The sequence below is a fragment of the Impatiens glandulifera genome, chromosome 5 (assembly GCF_907164915.1).
Source record: "Impatiens glandulifera chromosome 5, dImpGla2.1, whole genome shotgun sequence".
In the NCBI taxonomy this organism is placed as follows: Eukaryota; Viridiplantae; Streptophyta; class Magnoliopsida; order Ericales; family Balsaminaceae; genus Impatiens; species Impatiens glandulifera.
The window spans coordinates 32,584,950-32,610,813 of NC_061866.1; the positions used below are offsets into that span (position 1 = coordinate 32,584,950).

Genomic DNA, 25,864 nt, shown 5'->3' on the forward strand with positions numbered 1-25,864 from the left:
AGGTACAGCAGGGAACCGATCATGCCTCGGTATGCAATCTGATCTACCGATTGACCTTCATCGTCCCTGTCCAGTTTAATTGATGAGCTCATTGGAGTAGCCGCCGAGGAGCAGGTGTCCATACCGAATTTCTTTAGCAGCTCCTTGGTATATTTAGGTTGACTGATGAATGTTCCCTCCTTGAGTTGTTTAACCTGAAGACCTAGGAAGAAACTTAATTCTCCCATCATACTCATTTCAAATTTGTCAGTCATCATTTTTGAGAATTTGTCACAAAGCTTCGGATCGGTGGAACCGAAAATAATATCATCTACATAAATTTGAACAAGTAGGATATGTTCCTTCTTTTCAAATTTAAACAAGGTTTTATCCACCGAACCGATGGTGAAATCATGCTCTAATAGAAATGCGGTTAGCGTATCATACCAGGCTCTAGGTGCTTGCTTTAGACCGTATAAAGCTTTGTTCAGCCGGTATACATGGTTTGGAAATGCAGCATTTTTGAAACCGGGTGGCTGTTCAACGTACACTTCTTCACGTAGATCACCGTTCAGAAATGCACTTTTAACATCCATTTGAAAAACTTTAAAGTTTTTGAAAGCCGCAAAAGCTAGAAAGATCCTAATGGCTTCAATTCTGGCTACAGGAGCAAATGACTCTTCAAAGTCAATGCCTTCTTCCTGTTTGTAACCTTGAGCCACTAATATGGCTTTGTTCCTCGTGACCAAACCGTCCTCATTGAGTTTGTTTCTGAATACCCATCTTGTTCCTATGACCGATTGATCTTTCGGTCTGGGAACTAAGTACCAGACTTTACTACTCTCAAACTGGTTTAGCTCTTCTTGCATTCCCAAGATCCAATCCGGATCTGACAATGCTTCATTTATTCTTTTCGGTTCAATCTGGGATATGAAAGCAGAGTTAAAATATCCTTCCAGAAGTTGACTCCTAGTTCGAACAGGTTCTGAAGGGTCACCTATAATTTGCTCAGGAGGATGTGTACTGTTTCTTCTGAGATTCAGTTCAGGAGTGTCTACCAAGTTACCGTTTGTTTGATCAAGGCTAGACTTGTCGGTAGGCTGAACGAGATTGTCAGACCGACCGACTCCCTCGGATTGGACCGAAGTGTCAGCTTCCTGTTGTGGAACAGCTTGATCCGGCTGGGTATCAATGTTACCCATTAGGTCATGGACAAACCGCCTGAAGACCGGAGTCTCATCTTCACTATCAGAATGGATATCATTATTTTCCAATCTGTTGTGCAGATCAAAGCATGAAGCAGTATTGCTTTCAACCGATTCATCGAAAACAACGTGGATTGTTTCCTCCATGGTTGCAGTTCTATTATTATATACTCTATATGCTTTACTTACTGCCGAGTATCCTAACATGATACCGGTATCGGTTTTTGCATCAAAAGCGGTGAGTTGGGTTTTACCATTTATATGAATATAACATTTACAACCGAAAATCCTGAGGTACTTGAGTTTAGGAACTCTGTTGAAATAAACCTCATACGGTGTTTTGTTGTGAAATCTGTTTATCAAAGACCGGTTTTGTGTATGGCATGCAGTGTTGATAGCCTCAGCCCAAAATTTCTGAGCAATGCCGGAATCGGCTATCATAGACCGTGCGGCTTCCTTGAGAGTCCGGTTTCTTCTCTCGGCCAGGCCATTTTGTTGAGGAGTCCTAGCACTAGACAACTCGTGTCTAATGCCGGATTCATCAAGATATGCAGTTAATGTACTATTGGTGAATTCGGTACCTCGATCACTTCGAATGCTATTAATACGAGTTGATTTTTCATTTTGCAAACGCTTAAGAAGTGTGATCAGGTTTGATACAGTTTCACGTTTAGATGGTAGAAATATTACCCATGTATATCTAGAATAATCATCAATAACTACCATGGTATAGAGCATACCTCCTAGGCTAATGACCTGAATCGGTCCAAATAAATCCATGTGAAGAAGATCTAGGCATCGGCTAGATTGAATATGTCCTTTACTTTTAAAAGATGACCTAGTTTGTTTACCCATTTGGCATGCTGAACAGACCTTATCCTGGTTAAATACTATATCAGGAATACCTTCAACTAGCTTTTTACCGCGAATGTAGTTTAAGGTTTTCATATTTAGATGGTTTAGTCTCTTATGCCACAGCCAGGTTTGATCAGTCTTAGCTATCATGCATATAGGATATTCTACTCTGGTTTTCCAGTCTACCTTGTAAATGTTACCTATCCTATTTCCGGTTAGTAGTATGATGCCTTGAGAATTCTTAACTAAGCATGCATGTTTAAGGAATTCTACCGTGTATCCAGCGTCACACATCTGACTAATGCTAAGTAGGTTAAAACTTAGGTTTTCAACTAAAAGTACATTATCAATAGTTAGATTACCATGGACAATCTTACCCTTGCCCACAGTTTTACCTTTTGAGTTGTCACTGAAGGTAATTAGAGCACCGGTTACTGATCTGATGTCGGTTAGCAAATTGCTATTTCCGGTCATGTGCCTGGAGCAACCGCTGTCCAAGAACCATTCGGAGTTTCCTAGCCGTTTCTTTGGATCCTGCAAAATGTACATATTTACAACTGTTTGGTACCCACTTTTACTTGGGTCCACATGCGATTAGTCCCTTAGGTATCCAAACTTTGATGAACCGGACGGTCTTCTTTGCTAGGGTTTTAACTGTCCTTTTGGCACTCGGTCTCGTGTATTTCGGTTTTCCTTCAAATGTCCTAAATGGTGGTCTTTGGTTCGGTGATCTATGGTTTGACCTACGCGGTTCAGGGAAGTTTTTCTTATATCTGAGGATTTCGGCTTTTCTTTTCTCAAGGTCAAGCCATGAATCGGTTGGGCCAACATAATCGTATTTTAGATTTTCTTCCCTATAATATGCGGTTTCCTCTTCTTCAGCTGTCCAGGTGCTCTTAAGAAATTTTATAAAAGGAAGGTTTCCTTTTGTGAGCCTTGCTTTCTCTATGGGTTTTCGGTCTTTAGAGTTATTCCCTGTGTATCCAAGGCCACGCTTACAACGAGGATGTCTGTAGTGTTTATTCATATCCTTTACTATATCGCTAGATCTCCTATAGGCGGCCATCGTATATTGGAATCGGGCATTCTCTTCCTCGGTTAGTTCTCTAGTAGGTTCACTAGATTGTTCGTTCTTAGGATCTAGCTCGGTTTCTAGAGTAGGGGTATCATCAGGTTGTATGGCTTCCGGTTCGGTTATGATAGGTACCTCTGGTTCTGTCGGAGTGGGTACTATGGGATCGGTTCTAATGTTGAGGTGCTTAGGTAGCATAGTCAGTAGGTTCTTATATTCTTCTACCATGTCATTCAATGCTTCATATAACTCGTCTTTAGTAAATTCATCATAGGGAGAATCAAATACATGTTCCTCATTTGCCATGAGGCACATGAGCTCATCATCGCTGTCGCTGCGAGCCCACAAACTTCCACCATCGTCGGCTATTAATGCTTTTGGTACCTCACTTCCTTCGCCGGCTTGTTGATAATTGTTTCTGTCATTTTGATAGTCCGGTTTCTGGGTGTCTCTTCTTGGTTTCCTGCATTCCCACTTAAAGTGTCCCAAACAGTTACAGTTGTAGCATCTTATATTGGATTTGTCACCATAGTAGTTGTTTGTCGGTTGGCTCCTTTTCATGAACCTCCCAAACTTCTGTGCGAGCATAGCCATGGCGTCCTCAGTAAACTGTTCGGCTGTTCTGATAGGTACGGGTGCAGGAGCCGGTATCGGTGCCGGTGCGAGTACAAGAGCAGGTACAGCTGGTTCTGTAGATGTGATTAGTGCTCTGGTTGATGTTGAGGCCGAGACTTCCTCTTCAGTTCTAGATTTCATCTCGAACTCGTATGCCTTTAGATCTTCGAATACGTCGTATAGTTTCATCTTACGTAGGCTCTTTGACTCCCTCATTACCATTGTCTTTATATCCCAGGCACTTGGAAGAGATCTCAAAGCCTTCATAACTACCTCTTTGTTGTCATACTTCTTGCCCAGAGTAGCTAACTCATCTAACACACCAGTGAACCGGTCACTGTATTCCTTCATAGTTTCTCCTAGTTTCATTTTGATACTTTCAAACTTCTGTGTGGCCATCATTATTTTGTTCTCCCTTGTTCTTTCATTTCCTTCAAAGATCTGGATAACCGTGTTCCATGTCTCCTTCGCGGTTTTGCAATCTCTGATCTTGCAATATGTGTTTCTGTCCACGCTATTGGAGATCCGGTTTCTTGCATGGTTGTCCAGATTGTTCCTTCTTCTATCTTCAGCCGTCCATTCTTTTCTATCTTTATCAATGACTATCGGTCCTTCGGTTAGAATGGATTCCATTTCATCATCCAATGTGACTAAATGCAGGTGCATGCGTGCCTTCCAGTTGGCAAAGTCATCACCTTCTAGCATTGGAGGCCTATCCTGATACATGTTTGCTTGAGTATTGAAACTAACTGCTCTGATACCAATTGTTAGGATCTAGGTCGCCGCTGGTGGACCGGGGGTTGAACCGGTTAGCGGTTCTCACTCGTAGGGTGGTGGTTAATCCGGTTAGAGATTAACACCGGGGTTTCAATACTACACAACCTGTCACAAACCCTTGAACTAGGTTCAAGCGCGGAAGAGGTTTGCTTTCAGGTTGAAGCGGCACACTTGTATGATAGGCGAAATCGGTTTCGGATGATGAAGATTTGGAGATGGTGGGTCGGTTTCAGTAATCTGGATATTTGGTATGGTTAAGTTAGTCGGTTTGGAGCGGTGTAGTTAAGTTAGTCGGTCAGATGATGAAGCCGGCAGAAAGTAAATAACACAACAGATTTTATGGATGTTCGGAGATAAAACTCCTACGTCACCCCTTCCTCTCGAAACCGCGAGAAGGATATTCACTAAGGAATACAAATTCAAGCCGATCGAGACTTATTCTCTGCTCGATAACACTCTTACAATTTATACCGAAATTGTAGAACACACTTTAACTTTCAACACTTAGGCTTTCTAGAATAGCACACTGTTATCACTTGTAGTAAATGCTCTTAGCTCTCGTTATCCCAATGTATGTCCCGCATTTACTCTTCTGCAACTACCTCCTTTTATAGGTGAAATATGCCAACGGTCATATTTCACTGCCTTGAATCTGATTGGCTGATCAGAGGTGCAGTGATTCAGTGTCTCAGAGGTTCAGACCTGCGGTCATCTCCTCAGACCTGGTATCCTGTCTCAGACCTGCCGGTCTGTAAGGCAAACCTGCCGGGTTTGTCTTTTACTTGATATAGGCACTGTCTGCTTGGACAGTTGTCTGTACTTTGAAGATTTCCTTTCTGGCTTATCCCGAAGTAGAAGGATCCGGTAGTACTGTTTTTCTGCAGCCTACAGTCTTTCCTCAGACTTGCATGGATATGGAAGTATTCAGTCTGCTCCTTTGGTATCGTTCTCAACAGGTACCCAAATTGTCTTCTTGTACTGGTCGGCCGCTTGACTTGGCCGAATGTCTTTTGGTAGTGATGTAACCGAACTTCTTCCGGTTATTCTTGTCTTGTGGATGATCGGCTGTTTGATGATTTCGGTTTTGAGCTTTGGCCGATCCTTCCTTTGTGCGGTCACATTCCGAATACTCTTGATCGGTTTGGTAGCTTGACCGGTTAGGTTTCTTCAGTCGGTTCTCTTGTTCATCCGGTCCGGTTCCTTGTTCCTGCGTGAAAAGTTTATTTAAGTTAGGTTTATTTGAACCAGTCTAAATTTATCTAACACACCATTTATCTAAAGAAAGCCACTTCGCCCATTACTTATATTTTTGACCTACTATCATCACAAAATAAGTTTCCAGGATTCAATTAACCAATATTGTCTTCCCATCGATTAATGGTGATATGCCGACGACATCGCTTGTTCAATACCCTGCAATTTAAACAATTTTTTTCAAAAAATACTCACAAATATTTTGTCCCTGTCACTAACAATGGTTAGCGGTATTCCATGTAAACAAAATATATTATCCATGAACACTTGAGTAATGTCACTAGTAGAAAATGAGTATTTCAACCCAACAAAATGAACCATATGAAGGGTCTATCCACCACTACAAATGTAATAGAATATTCATTGGCTTTAAGAAAACTATCAATGAAGTCCATGGAGATATCACTCCAAATTGATGTAGGAATAGCCAAAAGTTTCACCAACCCCTTTTACCCTTGATTCTTCCATTTATGTTGCTGGAAAACCACACAATTTCTCACAAATTCTATAACCTCTCTTTTTGTTGGGTCAAATTATTTTGACTAAGTGTTAAAGTATTTTGACTATTGGAATTTTGATGATGAGTGTGTATAAAACTTAATTTATACTGTCTAGTCGTTTTTGGTGCAGGTGTATCGAAAACATGTTAAGTCTTAATGAGGCTCATTAGACCGATTGACAATTAGATGTTTTATGTTAGACATGTAGTCTAACGGATACGTAGTTAGACGTGTAGTCTAACAGACGTAGTTAGATGTGCACTCTAACGGATACGTAGTTAGACGTGTAGTCTAACAGACGTAGTTAGACGTGCAGTCTAATGGAGACGTAGTTAGACGTGCAGTCTAACAGATGTAGTTAGACGTGCAGTTTAACAGATGAGAGTTAGACGTGCAGTCTAACTCCTTTAGATTAGTCTGAAGGGATGCGTAGTTAGACATTCCATCTAACAGATGAGAGTTAGATGTGCAGTCTAACTCCTTCAGATTAGTCTGACGGGAATTGTAACTAGACGTGTCGTCTAAATCCCGTTAGACCAGGTGGTCTAATGGATTCTTCTATAAGACATAGGCGTCTAATTTCATTAGACGAGGTCGTCTAAGTGAAATACGTCTAATGTCATGCTTAAAGTAGTTACTTGAAGCTAGCATACGTCTACCCACGATCAACTAGCTGTACACTACTCCTACTCCACTTTCCAGTGAAGAACAGTACGACAGCCAGTTGCAACCAATTGATTAATACCACGTAAGAAAATATTCTTCCCACTACTTGTTCTTAAAGGAATATCCTTAAAGAATATTTGGCGCACTACCTGATTGGTACAGCCACGATCCTGGTGCTCAGATTCTATTGTGTACTATGGAGGCGTTCTAATGGAAGCTCACCACGTGTCATTATGGAAGATTTGATCGTTGGTACCTGCTCCTTATTTAAAGATCCTCAAGGACAACGGAAGAATTACCGGACACAATTTGTTGAACACTAAAAAATACAAGAGATCTACTGAATTTACAATCTTAAGAACTGCTTTCTTGCTTTACTGTGTGTTTATCAAGAGAGAGTCAGAATCAAAGCATTGTTTTAGCCAAGTGATATACTTCATCATATTATAAGTTGAACAGAGTTTGTTCTGTTCAACGGTGAGCTAATCGTGCGATTGTATTTGATTCTACGAAACTTATAGTGAATCCTTCCGGTGGTTGGAAGAAGGGGTGACGTAGGAGAGTTTGCTCCGAATATCCATAAACAAACTGATATGTCTTTTTCATTCTATCAGTTTCTCATTCATGGTTCTTATCTTCAAACCTAAGCAAACATTTCCGCACTTGAATCGTTCAAGAGTTTGCAAGGGTTTATACAGAATAGAAAGTGATTTAAATCCCTAACGGGATTTCTATCACACCGTTTTTCTTAAGCCGACATCAATAGTCAGACCTTCGTCTCTATTGGTGTTTTTGATCCTATCAATTGGTATTAGAGCCTTGTTTCTATTCTCAAGCCTTTACTAAGAATGTCGACCATAACCAAAGATGCCAGTGCTACCGCAATCCCCACTTTCTCTAGAGCAAACTATATCGTGTAGAAGAAGAGAGTTCGTGCTCATCTCTCTTCTCTTCATGACGACATGTGGAGTGTTATCACAGATGGTCCTATCAAGATCGATAAGGAGAAATCCGAATGGACCAGTGAAGACAAAAGGAAGAACAACATCAACAACATGGCGTTAAATGTTCTGTACAGATCTCTTGATGACAACATGTTTAACTATATCATAGAGTGTGATACTACTAAGGAGATCTGGGACAGACTCACTCAACTATGTGAGGGCAATGAGCAAACCAAGGAGAACAAGATCATGGTTGCCACTCAACAGTTCGACTGTTTCAAAATGCGTCCCGGTGAAACAATGAACGAGTTCAACACTAGGTCATTACCAATCGGAATGTCGGAAGTCGAAGCGTGAAGAGAAGAAAAATGACAATGAAAATGAGATGAGGGCTCTTATGGAAGGTGACGGGAAGAACATATGAACCACCTTGACTCTTACTTCTCATCCGGCGATAGTGATGAAGACGAAGTGGCTTGATTCATGACAAGAGAAGATGAAGAAACTCAGGAAACTGAGGTGTTTGACTTTTCGTCTGAAAAGTTTTCAAGGGAACAACTGGTAGCTGCACTAGATTACATGGTCATAGAGTACAGAAAGCTAGCAGAATCCCTAAATGAAACAAAATCTTTACCCAAAGAGCCTCAACTAGTTTTATTTCAAACTCAAGAATCAAATGTTTTTGAAAAGAAAGTAATAGAGATCTCATTTGAGAATAAGATGCTCAAAACGGATTCAAACTCTTTCTGATGAAAATAAAAGGCTAAACTATGTTGTTAGTGCTTGGACAAGGTCTAGAGAAGTTGTCAAACATCAGATTAGTCTGTTAAAACCTGCTAGATCTAGATCCGGTTTAGGATTTGATGACAATGACCCAAACTGGTCCTGCAAAAAGTCAAACTCAGCTACTAACAAGCTTAAGCCAATAAGGTTTGTTAAAAAGAGTTTAAATGATATTGAATTTGATCCCATTCATGAAAAAGTAGCTTTGAAGAATGAAATAACTTATGTTCCGCCGACTATTAACTGACTGAAAAATAAGTTAGAAACAGTCAACAAGTCTCGCAATCTAAAACCTGACTCAAAGTCAAGGAGTTTTAAAAGAAAATTCTCTTCAAAAGCTAAGGGATCAGTGGCTAGCAAGAAGGCGTCTGCTAAGTCAAAATCATACGCATTAATCATAACACAAAATGGGAAATCCATTAGAATATCTCAAATATGGATTCCTAAGGGACTAATTAATCGAGGACCCAATTGAATGTTGGTACCAAAGTTTGTAAATAGTTTCTTGTGTAGGTGATGCAGGAAAGCTGCAGGAAGGAAGCATGGAGAATACTCTTCTGAGTAGACATTTTAGAAGATCAACAATGGATTTTTCCATTCCATAAGTCTAAGTGTTTTTATGTGTTAAAAATATTTTTGGTCCTAAAGACCTCAAAACATTTGTTTATTCATTTTGTACTTGCACAAAATGAGAAGGGAAAATTTATTTTGAAAATAAAGATACACTCAGACAAAAGACCTTAATCAGTCTATTAGACGAGGTCGTCTAAAGGAAAAACACATGTACTTAGACATATTTTTACTCACACTCTACGCATCTAAGTCTGTGTGTCTTGGTTAAAAACCTACACGGTTAGACGTATACGTCTAATAGACGTTAGACATTTTTACGTCAAGAGAAAATGGATGCTCACGTCTAACCAAACACATGTCTAATACGTGATGTTCATGCGTAATTAGACGTCAACGTCTAATAAACGTTAGACGTTTTTGAGACACGTGATTAGATGCTTGCGTCTAATAGACCCATGCGTCTAATTGACGTTTAGACTTCATAAATGAGTGTAAGTAAGAAAAACGTCTAACTACGTGTGTACTAGACCGATCAAGGACAACTGTCCCACGTGAGGAGATATCTAATTTTCCCGCTCAAACAGAAACATAGTCATCTCCAAATAACATGAAGACACGTGTCTTTCAAGTTAAGAGACAATGACTAATATACCCTCAAAATAATGATAACTACTTGGAAAGAACGTCTAATATTAATTGATGGGCCATACCTCTAGGAAATATGACTGTTATTCTATACGACTCTTAGGAGTCTATATAAGGACTCTTTGCATGAGATTGAAAACTTTTCCTCACTCAAAGTTTTCTAAGAACCCTAGATTTCTTCGATCTTCTCTCTCAGAAACCCTTATTTATCTTGTGTCTGTTCGCATTCTATTTAAAATGGGAAAAAGGAGAATCACGCTTGGTCATTGTACTCTGCAGGTTGATTTTCCCTCTATCTACACGTTCGATCAGCAAGATGTGGTCGAAATGTTTAGAACCCTTGAATATTTTGGTCTCGGAAAGTTAGGGTCGTTCATCTTCCATGAAAATGAAGTTAGAGAGTTTTTCAAAACAGCGACGATGGTCGGAGACTCCATTGTGGCAAATGTGAACAACACCGATATCTCCTTCAACGAAGCTCTTTATGCGGAGTTCTTCGAACTTCTGTCGGAGGGGCTCACATTCAATCTGAATCTTCTATCGAAAGTCACGGCAGAGATGAAGACGGTTTTCTTCGCTAATGGATCGAAGATTCGACTGAACGGGAGTAAGAAGGCTCTCAAACCACAATTTATTTTGCTAAATGATGTTGTGGCTAAAGCTCTTCAGGGGAAGTCGGGGTCTTTCCATTTATACAGTCAAGATCAGTTTGACTACATGACGGCTATTTCAAAAGGGATTCAGGTGAACTAGGCCTCTACTCTGTACCAGAATTTGTTTTTTTTGCAATAAATCAGGAGAACAAATAAAGCGTAAACTTTGTCGCTCAACTAAGTCGCTTGTTAGAACATTTGGGGGTCCCCACGAGGGAGTCGGAGCCAATCAACTCGACTAGGGTGTTCACTAAACTTATATTATTTTTAATAGAGAACTTTGGGAATGTTTGAAAAACATATTTCAAGTCAAGAACGAGTCAAATTCCTTTCAAATACAAAAGAGATTAATAGCCTAAGACAATGTAACATGTCATTAGAGAAATACTTTTATAAGATGAGTAAAAGGTGGGATTAAATTTTAACTAAAGGTAAGACGATCTATATAGAGTTGTACATGCCTCCTTCACTTTCATAAGCCTCAATTTTTCTATATAATAATAGTATTATTAATTATATATATTATATTATAAAATTTATTTTTCCTTTTCTTCTCTTTTCATATTAATTATATATTCTACAATATATATATATATATATAAATTTTTTATCTCTTTCTTCTATATTATAATATATTAATCTTTTATATCTTATTTTACATTATTATAATTTAAAATAAAAAATATTACAATTTTATGTGCTATAAAATTTAAATTTGCATTGGACCTTCCCATCCTTAAAGTCGGTCCTGCGTAAACCCATTACCCAGATGTAATTACAAAGATCGAATCAACAACTGTAAGCTTTTTTTATGATTTCATAATGGAGGATGTCAAAATACGGCTCAACCAATTCTTATAAATTGGCATCAATGATTTATATGATTTTGTGAGGAGTTAGAATCTAGTTTCTGATCAAATTCCAGATGTTAATTAAGTCATATTCATTTTGCTTTCGGTTCAACAAGAAAGGCATATTATTGAAGTGGGGGCAAGAACAAATAGAACATATGGCAATATCATATAATGATGGCAATTCCCACAAGAATCGTAATAGTGGAAAACCTAAGCATTGGAATGATTTGCAAAACAATAAAGGAGGAAGTAAGGAAAAATGATCACTAATGTACACATTGCAACCTTAGTGGTCATCTAAAAAAAGGGTAATTTGAAATAATAGGATATCGAGACTGGTTTAAGGGAAACAAAGATCAAAAGGGAAAGAAATAACAAATTAATGTTGCGGCTGTTGCAGCCCCATTCGATCTCTGCAATACCAAACCTTCTGAAGCTGGGTAAAACAAAAAAGCCTCCATCATGAAAGTAATTGAAAGCTGTTTTGATGAAACAACTCAAACTAAAGAATAAAGAATGTGTTAAAATATTAAATAATATATTTTTAAGATATTATTATAATATAATAAATTTTAATATAATATAATATAATATAATATAATATAATTATATTATATTATATTATATTATATTATATTATGAAATTATATTATATTATATTATATAATATAATAGAATATAATATAATAGAATATAATATTATATTGTATTATAAACTTAATATAATGGTATATAACAAACATCTTTTTAGTCAATCTTGATTTTAAGAAATAAAATTATTAAAATATAATAATAAATAATAGAATATTATTAGAACTATCAAGATAATTATTGATAGAGGTAGTCGACGACCACTTAAGTGAATATATATTATGTATGTAAGATATTATTATAATATTATAAATGATAATAATATCATTAGAATAAAAAATAATATGTTTGTGATAATATTATATTATATTATATTATATTATATTATATTATATTAAATTAATTTTTTTATAAACTGATATAATGTGTTTATAATATTAATATTATTATAACCTAAAAAAATAAAAGAGAGCATCCACTAACTATCATACAGGTTCTTCTAATAATGAAATTATTGAAAAAAAAAATATATATATATATATATATTTTCTAACTTCGAAGTAGAAGTATAAGAAAGTTTTTGTATAAGAAAAATTCATATATATTACCGTACGGTATATCATAATTTCGGTACGATATCGGTATATATCTTAATTTTTTATCCCAAACTTATACATTACCGAAAATTTTGGTATAAAAAAATCCATACATTACTTTCGGTACGATATCAATATTATATATTTAATACCTAAAAAATTCAAATACTTTATAGTCAAACAAAATATAATGCATAGAGATTACATATATTAACTAATACTAGGAATATCCCCGTGCGATGCACACAGATAAAAATATATTGTTACAACGTTCCGCGTTCATTAAATTTGATGTTGAATTTAAAATATAAAATGTTATTAGCCTAGTTGGTTAAAGAGTTGTACTTGTTTTTTAGGTTGCGAGTTCTAGCCATACCTATAGCATTTTAATTTTATTTTTAACCGTTTTAAGTTTATGGGCGGGTGAACCCACAATCCGACCTAAGTATCCATTTACTCCCACATATATATATATATATAAATTAACCACAACTCTCGACCCAGCAATCCAGACACTTTCAAAATTAAGTATCATTATATATAGAGAGAGTTCGAACCATACCTATAACATTTTTAATTTTATTTTTAACCATTTTAAGTTTATAGGCGGGTGAACACACAATCCGACCCAAGTATCCATTTACTCTCACATATATATCCAAATTAACCACAATTCTCGACCCGATAATCCGGACACTTTCAAAATTAAGCATCATTATATATATATATATATATATATATATTAGTTAGTTAAAAATTTGAACTTATATTGTTACAACGTTCCGTGTTCATCAAATTTGGTGTTGAATTTAAAATATAAAATGTTATTAGCCTAGTTGTTAAAGAGTTGTACTTATTTTGTTAAGTTGCGAGTTCGAACCATACCTATAGCATTTTTAATTTTATTTTTAACCGTTTTAAGTTTATGGGCGGGTGAACCCACAATCCGACCCAAAATTCATTTAATCTCACATATATATCCAAATTAACCAAAGCTCTCGACCCAGCAATCCAGACACTTTCAAAATTAAGCATCATTATATATAGAGAGAGTTCGAACCATACCTATAACATTTTTAATTTTATTTTTAACCGTTTTAAGTTTATGTGCGGGTGAACCCACAATTCGACCCAAATATCTATTTACTCTCACATATATATCAAAATTAACCACATGTCTCGACCCGGCAATCCGGATACTTTCAAAATTAAGCATCATTAATCATTATATATATATATATATATATATATATATATATATATATATATATATATATATATATATATATATATATATATATATATATATATATATATATATATATATATATATATATATATATATATATATATATATATATATATATATATATATATAGATTATAGTATATTTATATTTTAATTTATTTTTAAATATTATGTTTCTATAATTGAATTAACATCAAATATATTTGAAAAAAAATTAATAAATCTATTAAGTTTAGTGACACAAATAAATATTTAAAAGTTGAGACGAAAAATAAATTTATTAAAATTAGTTGATTAATTGATGACTATATAAATGTATTAGAATTGATTCATTGATGACTGTTTCATTTGCTTGAAATTTGAAAATAATTAAGCTAATTTATGAAATTAAAATTAAAACATAAATATTTATAATTTTATTAGTAATTATTTATTTCATTATAAATATTATTTTGGTATATACAGATTTATATATCAAAATTTTAAAAATCTCTTATATTTATTTTACCAATAATTTTGATATTAATACTATGTCTTACATTTTTTTTTTTGGTATATCACTAATTTTCTCATCTCTAGTTAATGAGTAAAACCTTAAATTAGTTAATCTTTTAAAATTTGAAAATTATAATCTTAAACTTTTATGAGTTTATATATTATTTTGATTTTATCATTATATATAATACTACATAAAGAAATGGGTATAACTGTTTGAATAATAAATCTTTGTTTGTGACTGTTTATCTTCTTTGTCCGTTTTCTCTTTTGGCATTAAATAATTGTGAAAGTTGATCCAGTCATTAATATCGTCTGTTTATCTTCCTTCTCACATTAATATGTAATGTAGAATAATTAGTTTGAGAAAAAGTTTAATCTTCTTTCAAGCTGTATCATATTCTTCATCAAGCTCGAAAGCAAACTTTCATGAATCTCTCAACTAATTTCTATAACAGGTATGTTTTGAATTGATTAATCAAGTTATTGTTATTATTATTATTTTATTGGTTTGGGAATTTAGTGTATATGATGATGAAGAGTAGTTCGGATATAATTTTGTGAATTCGAATAAAAAGACGGAATCGAAGTCGAAGTTAGTACAAGTTTTTCATCCAAAGAATGTAAGTCTGTCTATCTATGTATTCCCAAAGAAGATGTATTTATTTTTACTGTCAATGTTTACTAGTTATTATAGTAGATCTATTAGTTGAGAATATAACCATCTTAATAAATTTTCAAACAAAACAATTCGTAACTTCTCCATATCTTTTACTCATCAATTTCTACAATTGTAATTGAAAATCTATTGTTCTAGAAGCTGATTAATTAGATAATAATATAACCATCTTATTTGAGTTCACAAGTGAAATAAGAAAATCTAGGCCCTCTAACACAATAAAACTATATTGTTATTAACAGTAAGGTGTTCATCGGTTCAGTTTTCGGGTTATTTAAGTTTATCGGTTAACTATTTTGAAAACCGAACCGAATTCAAATAAATTAAAAAAAAAAACTGAACAGAATTCAAAATAATCTTGAATTTGAAATATTCTAATTCAAAACAAAATTTGAATTAAGATGTTGAAAATTAGAGATAGATGTTGAACGAAAAAAATAAATCTTGAATTCAAAATAAGTGTTGAACATAGGGGATAGATCTGCAAGACTTAAAGTCTTGACAAAGAAAAAGCTCCAAAGATGGTGAGATTAAATCAATAGTCTTATTTTTTAGGTAGTCAGAAAGTGAATATTTGAAAGCTCTCTTTTATATGAGAATAAAGATGAAAGATGGGGTTTATTACTAGGAAGGCGGGCTACTTCCGTCTAGCGGTCATGGGAAAGCCAAAACTTGTATATAATTATAATATACTGGGTCGTGAACGGAGCGATAGCGCAGCGAGTCTGGGGATTCTATCTCGTCTCATCGGTCATTGAAGGAAAACTATCGATATAAGCATGAGAAAGAGCAAATTCAACTTAAGACGTTGATGGTATTGTTTACACGAAAAAATAAATATTATCAACAGCAAATGCCAGACACCTGTAATTAACCGCAGAGACGGTGGAAGGTGAAGAGGTCGAGTCAGAGGTAAGGGTTGAACGCTAAGCTGCTTCTCAACTCTTAGATTCTTTTTAAGGCGGACAGAAATCTGCATGTTATGCACCCCATAGTATCACATTAAAGTTCAAAGTGGTGGATTTGAAGCTTGATACACAGGCAATGAAAGAATGCATTGAATTTGACTGAAGCAGGAATAGTTCCTTTAGGTGTTCTCCTGTATAGTGCGTCATAGTACTTACTTAACTTCATTCTACAGCGGCGCAACCCATTGATTGAATTTCCATTCCAACCCATGAGTCAAGGATTTACAACCACGCCTAGTTCCCTTAGTTCCGAGCCTGCCGGTAGGAGAACTGATTCCAAGGCGGCGGCCATTAGCTTTAATAGTTCTGTTCCAAGCAAGCGAGATTTCAATAGGTAGGCTTAGCCAGGTCCAAGCGGAGAAGCCAAGGGGAAAGGGTGATTCACCAACAAAACCGGCTTTCTTCACCTTCCTCCGATGAAGCAGTCGAGAAGTCAATGGAAAAGGTACCATACCCGCGGGGGATATCTCAATCGAAGTCTCCAGTTCGAAATGAAATAGCCCATTAAGTAGAGGAGTCAACGGCACGCACACGCAGGAAAGGCGGTCTTTCGGTTCATTGGTCTGGTCTTTCGCTTGTACGTACATCGGCTTGTTGGTGCTTGGAATAATAACCTGCGCTAGGCGTTCAATTGTAGCTTGGTTAAGTTGTTTCGTTAGGTTCATGAGGAGTTACAGGCGGCGGACATGCAGTATGTCAATCACAAATCCGCTGTTGGGGCTCTTGCGGCGCACGAGGGAGGGAGGTTGCCGAAAAACAGAATATTATGGCCGTGAAGGTTATAGTAGTCAAAGTCATTGGAATTCCATTTTTATACATCAGAAAATCCATTTTGATGATACCTTCTTTTGGGTTCCTTGTTCTTCCTTTTCATAACCTGAGCTCGAAGAAAAAGAGATAATAGGGCCCTATGAAGAATGTGGTCAGAAATTCATAATAGAGCCCGATTATAACGACCTAATTGATTATCTTGATGCATAAGGATACTAGATTACGCAAAGGATTAGGTTAAGAGAATAAAGATGAAGTAGGTGAGGGAAAATATTTGATTAGGTTTAAAGAATATATATATAAAGTAGGATTAGATTTAGAGAATATAAATAAAATATTTATGAATCATAATAAATTATGAATTAGGTTTAAATAATATAAATTAGATGAGAGAGAAATTATTATATATTATATATAATAAATTATATAATATATAATTAAATAAATAAATTATTATAAATTGTAATAAATAAATAATATTTTTATATAATAAATAATATAATATAATATATAATAAAATAAATAATAAAAAATGAATTCAATTTTAAATTTATTTTTTAATATATAAATTTAAAACTGTATTTGAATTCGAATTAATTTACATTTATTTAAATTAATAATAAAAAAAGTTCAGGCTTTATTTCAAGCCCAAATAATAATTGGGCCTAAAGAGTGTAATAAATAGGGCATCTGAGCAGCATTTCAGTTGAAAACCAAAGGCAAGAAAAGAAATTGTGTTGCTCTCTTTATTTCAACTTTCTCTCTCTAACGGTAGTTTATGATTTGGTAGCAGAACTTTGAATCTAAAGTCATCAAGAATCATAAAGGTATGTCTTGATCTTCTTTCTTTTATACATTTAAATATAATCATTCAGTATTATTCAAATCATGTTCATTAAAATTCAATTTATTTAAAACAAGAGAATAACTGGTTAGGTATGTTTAATTCCTTCTATTCATTGAGTTTATTCGTTTAACATGTTATAACTGTTTATTCAAGATCACACCATATACAAGTATGCTAAAGTTTCTACAAATGTTTTAAAGTTTATATTAAATTTAATTGTATATTATGAATGGGTATCTACATTATTTTAGGACTAACCCTAATTCTACTAGAAAGTAGTGTTTTAGAAATACATTAAAAGGTCACAAATTGATTCACAAAATATTACTATTATTTTTAAAATATATTATATAATTAGTATAAAATCTTATAATATTTTAATCTTATAATATAAATATAATAAAGTTTCTATATGTAATTAATGAAAATATTAGATTTGATTTATTTCTATAAATGCTTATTTATTTAATTTAATTTAGATTTAAAATCTTTTTATTCTTTATAATAAAAGATAAATATTGAACTTTTATATTTAGTTTTTATATAATATTTTTATTTGAAGAACAAAAAAAAATAGGAAAATGAAATTCATAAAAATTAGATTATATTTATTTCTATAATTATTAATTAAGTTATTTTATTACATTTAGTTTAAAATAAAATAAAATAAAATATAAAATAATATTTTTTTATTACTTTTACTTTACTTTTATCATTTAGTGATTTTTAGATATACAATTACAATGATAAAGTTGCACAACCATTATTATCATTGTTAATTAGACATTCATTGTTAACTTTATTCACCAATATAATTACAACATTTTCTAACTTGTGGAATGTCATTTGAATTTAAGCGGGGATTATGGCGGGTGTTATACTATATTTTTTTAGTTCCAAAAAAATAAAAAATAACATAGACACAAAGAGTTTTTATTAATTTTTATTTTTTTGGATTATATATATATATATATATATATATATATATAAATAATAGAATAATGATAGAGAACGAGAATTTGGTGTCATGAATTGTGTCGGAAATGATGTGTCAACATATAATTTGACTTCAATATAATAGGAGAGAGACATTTCATTTTTCAAGTTCAATCACGTATTGACACATCACGTATTGACACGAATTTGAGGGTTAATTCGATCCTACCACTACAGGTAGTGCATGTATTTCACTCATGAAGTGACACCTATACACAAAAGTGAAGCATCATTTCTCTCATTTGTTGATTATTTTCTCTTTGTACATGTGACATTTTCTTAGTGGATACTTGCACTAAATGTGTTGGTAGCATCTAACTAACCGAATTTGGGAGAGGGAATTTGAGAAAGAATGACGTGGCGCAATTTGATTCGTTGAAAAAATAACTAATTTTCTCTTTTTTCTCTCTTTCAACCTTTCTCCTTTTTTTAGCCAGTATTGTGGTGACACGTCATTCCCTTCCCGTCATCTCTCCTATATTTTCTTCTCATGTCACTCCTCTTTTTAAAATTTCTTTTTAATTAAATTTTAATTTCATATTTTATTATATAATAAAAAAAATGAGTTGTGAAATTTTAAAACACAATCTTCTTTTTTATTATGTAGGAAGTCTTAGAAGGAAAAAATGACAACAAATCCAAGAGTTGCAAAAGCATTTCGTGCAATGAGAAATTTGGGTATTAATGAAGAGAAAACGATGCCAGTATTGAAAAAACTTTTGAAACTTTACGATAAAAATTGGCAACTTATTGAAGAAGACAATTATAGAACACTCGCAGATGCTATATTTGACCAAGATGAAATACAGGTTCATTTCATTTCTCTTAATACTTTAATTGTTTAATTCTCCTTTGTCTTATTGTTATTATATTTTAACCGAACGAGTCTTTGTTGAAAATCCTTAGTTTTAAAAGTCGTGTTTAATGAAACAAGAAAATAATGACGCATCGTTCTCTATTAATAACTTTCAGCTTAAAAACCATGATAATATTGGTGGTGCAGCAACTACATCGTTGACAATTATAAACAAAGGAAAACAACCTTTGTTAACGCACGAAGGTAATTGTCATATAAGTGAACAATTTCATGTTTGATTTCATATTTCTTATATTTGATCTATCAAATATATTGCAAAATGTAGAGATAGAAAATGACATTGCAAATGGACAAGAGAAGGTTGTAATTACACTAGTAAATGAAGTTAACGATGAATGTCCACCATCTTTTCGTTATATTTCGAAAAATGTGGTATTTCATAAGGCTTATGTCAATTTTTCAATGGCCCGAATTGGCGATGATAATAATAGTTGTGCAAATTGCCATGGTAATTGTCTATCATCCTATCCACCTTGTGCATGTGCCCATGAGACTCGAGGTGATTTTGCATATACTCTAGATGGTTTTGTAAAGGAGGAATTTATAGACGAGTGTATCTCTATGAACCGCTATCCAGAAAAGCACAACCAATTCTATTGTAAGGGGGATTGTCCGCTTGAACGATTGAAGATTGATGACAACTTTAAAGATTGTCAATGTAAAGGTCACTTAGTAAGAAAATTCATCAAGGAATGTTGGTGGAAATGCGGATGTAATAAACAATGTGGGAATCGAGTCGTGCAACGTGGCATAAATATAAACTTACAAGTTTTTATGACATCTGAAATTGGTAAAGGATGGGGTCTTCGAACCTTGCAATACCTTCCAAAGGGTGCTTTTGTTTGTGAATATATTGGTGAGATATTAACAAACCAAGAGTTATATGAGCGAGGGTCGGTCAAGCGAGACGATGAAGTACATACATACCCTGTTCTACTTGATGCTGATTGGGGAGTGGAAGGTGTCTTAAAAGACGAAGAAGCTCTATGCTTGGATGCTACTTACTATGGTAACGTTGCAAGGTTTATTAATCATAGGTAACTTAAGGAACTTAACTAATGTCAAGTTTAATTTATATTTTTATCAAATTTTAATGTTAATATGTTATTTATTGTGTTAGGTGTTTTGATTGCAATTTGGTTGCAATACCTGTAGAAGTGGAGACTCCCGATCATCATTATTATCATGTATATGTTTGTAACAATTTAATTATGAATTTCTTTTTACAAATACCATCTCAATTTGAATTTGAGTTTAAGTTTGAATAAAAAAATTGTTAATAAATTTATAAATATATGTATAACTAATTTACGGTTATAAAATTTATCTCATCTAAATGAGATACAATAACAATATCATTTTCTCTTCCAAACTCTTAATAACTTCGCGAAGTTTTTTTAAAAATACCAATTATATCACATTATTTCTTCTTTTTCAATTTTTTTTTATAATTATCATTTTATATATATCTCAATTTGTTTCTCTCCCTTTTGTACAGCTTGCATTTTTTACATCAAGAGAAATGAAAGCAATGGAAGAATTTAATTGGGTAAGAAGTCTCTTACTTGTCCTATAGTTATTTATTCGATTTAATTCTAAAATATAAGTAGACCTTTCAACTTTTTAAAGATTTTGTATGCAATATTGTTTTACACAAAAGTCTACCTTGGTTGTAGCATGATTGTCTCAAAATATAGTAGAATAAAAAGGGTAATAGTGATTGGAAACATTGTTGTCATTAATCGTTTCTCATCGTTAAAGAGAAATAGGTAGACGACTTTATTAGTTATACAAATATTCAAATGTTATAATAATTGATTTCTCTTGGTGAGCTAAATGAAGAACATATATACAAGTCTTCCCAACATGATTAGGCTAGTAAACAAGTGATCAAGTCTAATAGTTTTAGGCTTGAGCTCAGCCATTTATTTGAGCTCGAACTTTTATAATGTAGTTTTAATTCGGATAGTATGTATTTAGTTGAGTTCACGAGTCTTTCACTCGGTTATCAGAGTTCGTTTAGAGACAAAATACAAAGTATCTTGGGAATGGGAGGGAATGGTTGCGATGAGCAGAATTTGGAGGGAGGCTTAGAGTTTTCTTTAAGTAAGAAAGCACAAATAACAATTATTAACCTCGCGTTAGGAAACCCTCAACCTCCTGTCTGTATGGAATTAGATGTCATCGGCTGCGCTTAACCTAGGTAGAAGACAAAAGGGTCTTCACCTACAGCTGCAATACTGCCAAAGTGTGCTTTATTGACCACCTCTCTTGAATTTTATTTCCTTTCTTCAAAATCCCCTCTTCTTCTACGAAGACAGTCGAGGGAAGCAGGTTAGGGGTGCGCTGCTAAGGCCTAGGGTGCAGAATCGCCTACCTCTCATTCAAACATAGACCAATCAATGTATATGTCAATTTTCTTCTTCTTCTTAAAACTATGTTAACATGTTTTACAAAAATGGGACAACAGATAAAATATGTACTCCGCAAACACATTTAATCAATTAACCATACGCAGAACTTGCTGTCTGACGTGATCGAACACAGGAATTTAGAGTTATTATCCACCTCTTATTATTGCTAGGCTAAAAGAGTGGACATGTTTACATGTTTTAATGTAGACCTATTTATAAGGTTTCAAGATAGGAACTCTAAACGAATATGTTCGTGATGCAATAAATGAGTTTCTAAACGAACATGTTTGTGAGTTGACAAACTGAATATCTAAAAATTTTAATTTGACTCGTTTAATTTTACAAGTTTTTAAACAAGTTCGAGCTTGATTTTTTAAGACTAACGAACTAGTTCAAATGAATTTAATTTTTTTACCTCAACACAAACGCTCTGATCTTTCAAAGTTCTAAACATGATTAAAAGTCTATATTTAACCTAGGTCATTTATAATGATTTATTAGATTCATAAATATTAATATTAGTAACTCATTATTTCATAATATTTATATTATTAATAATAAAATGACCTCTATTGTTTTTATTTTTACATTTTTGTAAATATTGTAATAACAAAATTGTTTGGTTGCAGGATTATGGGATTGACTTTGATGATCATGAACATCCAATCAAAGCCTTTAGTTGTAGTTGTGGCAGCAAATTCTGTAGGAATAGTAAACATAACAACAGAAGTAAGTTCTTTTTCATTTCTTTTTAATTTAAATAACAAATTTGGCAAATATATTGAATTTATTTTTTTCAAAATATTGTATGAAATAATTATATTTTTGTTGACAAAAATATTTATGTGTAAATAAATCAAACCCTAACAAAAACTCTCCCTCAAAATACAGAATTCATCCTCAAAACCTAAAGTTAGGGATTACACAATTACAAATGTTAAGAATGAACAAAGTGGCAGCACTAAAAAGTAAAGATATACAAAATGAAGTACTAATTTCTTGCTAGAGCTGATAGACTGGACGACTCAGATAATTTTTTGCTTTTTCATAAAGGCCATTCTCAAATTGTATTGGTAAATGAGATTACAAAAGAATGAGTCATGGGTGAGTATTAATACATCATTCTTTGCCCATATATTCTGGTTAATATGACAAAACTTTTAAATTCGATCTTCTGGTTTTCTTAGCTCTAGTAACAATGTTATATTATTTTGTTAAAAATTGTTGTATGAAAATATGTTGGAATGACTGTATAACTTTCATGTATGTTGTTGGTCTATTCTTTATATATATTCAATACATTTTTTATTAGGATTATGTTAATATAAACTTTTACATTTAATAAACATGTATCGAGTTCTCAACATGATACTGACAATAATTTTGTTTTTTTGGAATAGAATCTTCTAGATCAAGATCAGGATCTAAATCTAAGAGATGAAGCAAAGGTATCAATGTACTTTATTTTCTTATCTTGTAGTTTACTGAATTGCTCTTTTGACAATAATTTGTGTTACTTTTTTTTCGGTCATGAACCAGATTATGTTGAATGGACTTCTCTATAGGATCTTAAACCGAAAGAAGGATATTAAAATTAATTATTGGCCGAAATGTCACAGGTTCAATTCCATCTAAAAGCGTTTTGAGTTTCAAGCGAGGTACTATGGTTGTCGGTGTCATATGCTAGTTCTTTAATTCCAAAAAAAGAATATTGGTCATTGGATTAGTTTTGTTTTGAATCAATCTCTTAGAATTCACATCATTTCTGTCTGAGAAAATTAAAATTGTATTATAGATTGTGTCTGGTCTGTTTGTTTGTAACTTTGATGATTAAATAGATTTTGTTTGTGACTATGTTCAATGTGGGTGTTTTTTTTGTTATTTATTTATATAGTAATAGGCTATATAGAACATTTTTTATTTTATTTTGTAAACACTTATATTTGATTCCCAATTTATATTTTTTAAAATAAAAATATATTAATTTTGAGTAATTATATGTTCAAATATTTATATACTTTATGGTGACAATGTGATATCAATCTTACTATTAGATAAGTATTTCCAGACTAAATAAATCAAAAAAATATAAAATAAATAAGGGATAAAGACACTTGAGTACTTTGTATTTTTAGGAAATAAACATTTTACCAAAAACAAAATTGCTTACCTCCGGTCAAATTCCAGTGAGGCGTTGACGTGACAACATTACGTGGAAACTTTAAGTCAACATTGATCCAAATGACTTTGTAAACGGCAAGAACTTGGATAATTCTTTTAAAATTCTAGTATGTTATTCGTAAGTTTGTATTACATTTCACTGATAACTTTAGTGATATTTTGAATTTCACAATTCCAATTTTCCTTCAATTGAATAGTGTTTGATCATCAAATTCATAATACGCTAGTTTCTTATCTGTTTATTTAATAGTCAATAATTCTTCTCATTTGGAATCTCATAAATAATAGATGAGTCCATGGAGTTGGATGAAAATGACATCATATGATTTTTTTTCTTCATATTCGATGAAGAACTTAGGCTTAGATCACTCATGGTCTTTGACAATATGAATTTTTTCTGATATTTGAAAGAGGTTAATTTTGCATCGTTTATCGCTCTTCACAACGTTCCTTTTTGTGTTTCACCTTCATCTCTAGCCACATTATTTTTCCATCTTTGAAACTGCAATAAGTTATAATAATAAATTGTTAATTAGATTAAATTAAAAATATTTATTATTAATTTTATTGCTTTATTTTTGTAGGTGTTTGAGAAATAAAAGAACTCACATCTCTTAATTTCCTAATTTTTAAAATTAGGTGGCGACTCTCTAGTCGTGAGAATTAATTAAAATTGAAAAAATTTAAGAATGCCTATGACATACTTCCCATTAAAAAAACTCCCAATCTCTCCCAGATTCGACGGGAAGGTAATATATGGAGTTGTCTATAAAGCCTCGTTTTTAAAATTTAAAATTTTCAAACATTAAAATTAATTCCCTCATGTTTTCAAAATAAATTTTTTAAAGAGCGTCCCAGAATTTTCAAACTAGTCGATCAAAAAAAATATTTTTTAAAAAATCGATCACAATTTTCTGGCGACTCTACTAGAGAGTTTTCTGGCGACTCTACTGGAGACATTCGACGTATGACTTCAAAGTAATTTTGGCCAAGTATTTAAACTTTCTTACGCTTTAATTCATACTTCATGTTTACATTGCTTGATTATTTGCATGAGACTTGGAGCTCCAATGTGGAGGTGTGTGGGTATACATCGTTGGATGAAGCCCACACATCTATATTTTATATGCTAAGGGTAGTCGTGAATGACACCCACAACCCTTGCCTTGAAGGCTTTTGTGTGATTTGGGAGTTGAGAAAAACAATAGGAAAAAAACCTGGATTAACCCTCTCTTCTTTTCAAGTATCCCCTACTATTGAAAACTAGCATTTAGCCCGTGCATTTGCACGAGTAATAATATAAAAAACCGTGAAAAAAATTACGGATAACATTTTTAATTTTATTTTTAACCGTTTTAAATTTATGGGTGGGTCAACACATAATCCGACCCAAGTATCCATTTACTCAACATTATTATATATTAGTTAGTTAAAAAGTTGAACTTATATTAATATTAAAACGTCCCGCATTTATCAAATTTGGTGTTTGAATTTAATATATAAAGTCTTTGTACCCTAGTTGGTTAAAGAGTTGTACTTGTTTTGTTAGGTTGCAAGTTCGAAACATACCTCTAGCATTTTTAATTTTATTTTTAACCGTTTTAAATTTAAAAACGGGTAAACCCACAATCCGACCCAAGTATCCAAATTAACCACAGCTCTCGACCCGGCAATCCGGACACTTTAAAAATTAAGCATCATTATATATATATAGATTAGTTAGTTAAAAAGTTGAACTTATATTAATGTTAAAACGTCCCGCGTTTATCAAATTTGGTGTTGAACTTAAAATATAAAGTCTTTGTAGCTTAGTTGGTTAAAGAGTT

At 33.1% G+C, this 25,864-nt stretch overlaps 1 protein-coding gene across 1 annotated transcript; it reads left to right on the top strand.

The window, feature by feature from the left end:
- Positions 1-19,192: 19,192 nt before the first annotated feature.
- On the top strand, positions 19,193-23,298 carry LOC124939236 (histone-lysine N-methyltransferase SUVR4-like). Its single transcript, XM_047479728.1, has 7 exons — positions 19,193-19,375; positions 19,570-19,579; positions 19,643-20,480; positions 20,564-20,630; positions 20,942-20,992; positions 22,487-22,586; positions 23,258-23,298. Exons 1-7 carry the CDS (start codon positions 19,193-19,195, stop codon positions 23,296-23,298), a joined length of 1,290 nt encoding a protein of 429 aa, XP_047335684.1.
- Positions 23,299-25,864: the final 2,566 nt, after the last annotated feature.

Excerpts from the sequence above, each read along its gene's own strand:
- LOC124939236 (XM_047479728.1), top strand. The coding sequence starts at position 19,193 with ATGACAACAAATCCAAGAGTTGCAAAAGCATTTCGTGCAATGAGAAAT. Across the intron at positions 20,631-20,941 it reads CCGATCATCATTATTATCAT|CTTGCATTTTTTACATCAAG; the intron begins GTATATGTTTGT and ends CCTTTTGTACAG. Across the intron at positions 22,587-23,257 it reads TAGTAAACATAACAACAGAA|AATCTTCTAGATCAAGATCA; the intron begins GTAAGTTCTTTT and ends TTTTTGGAATAG.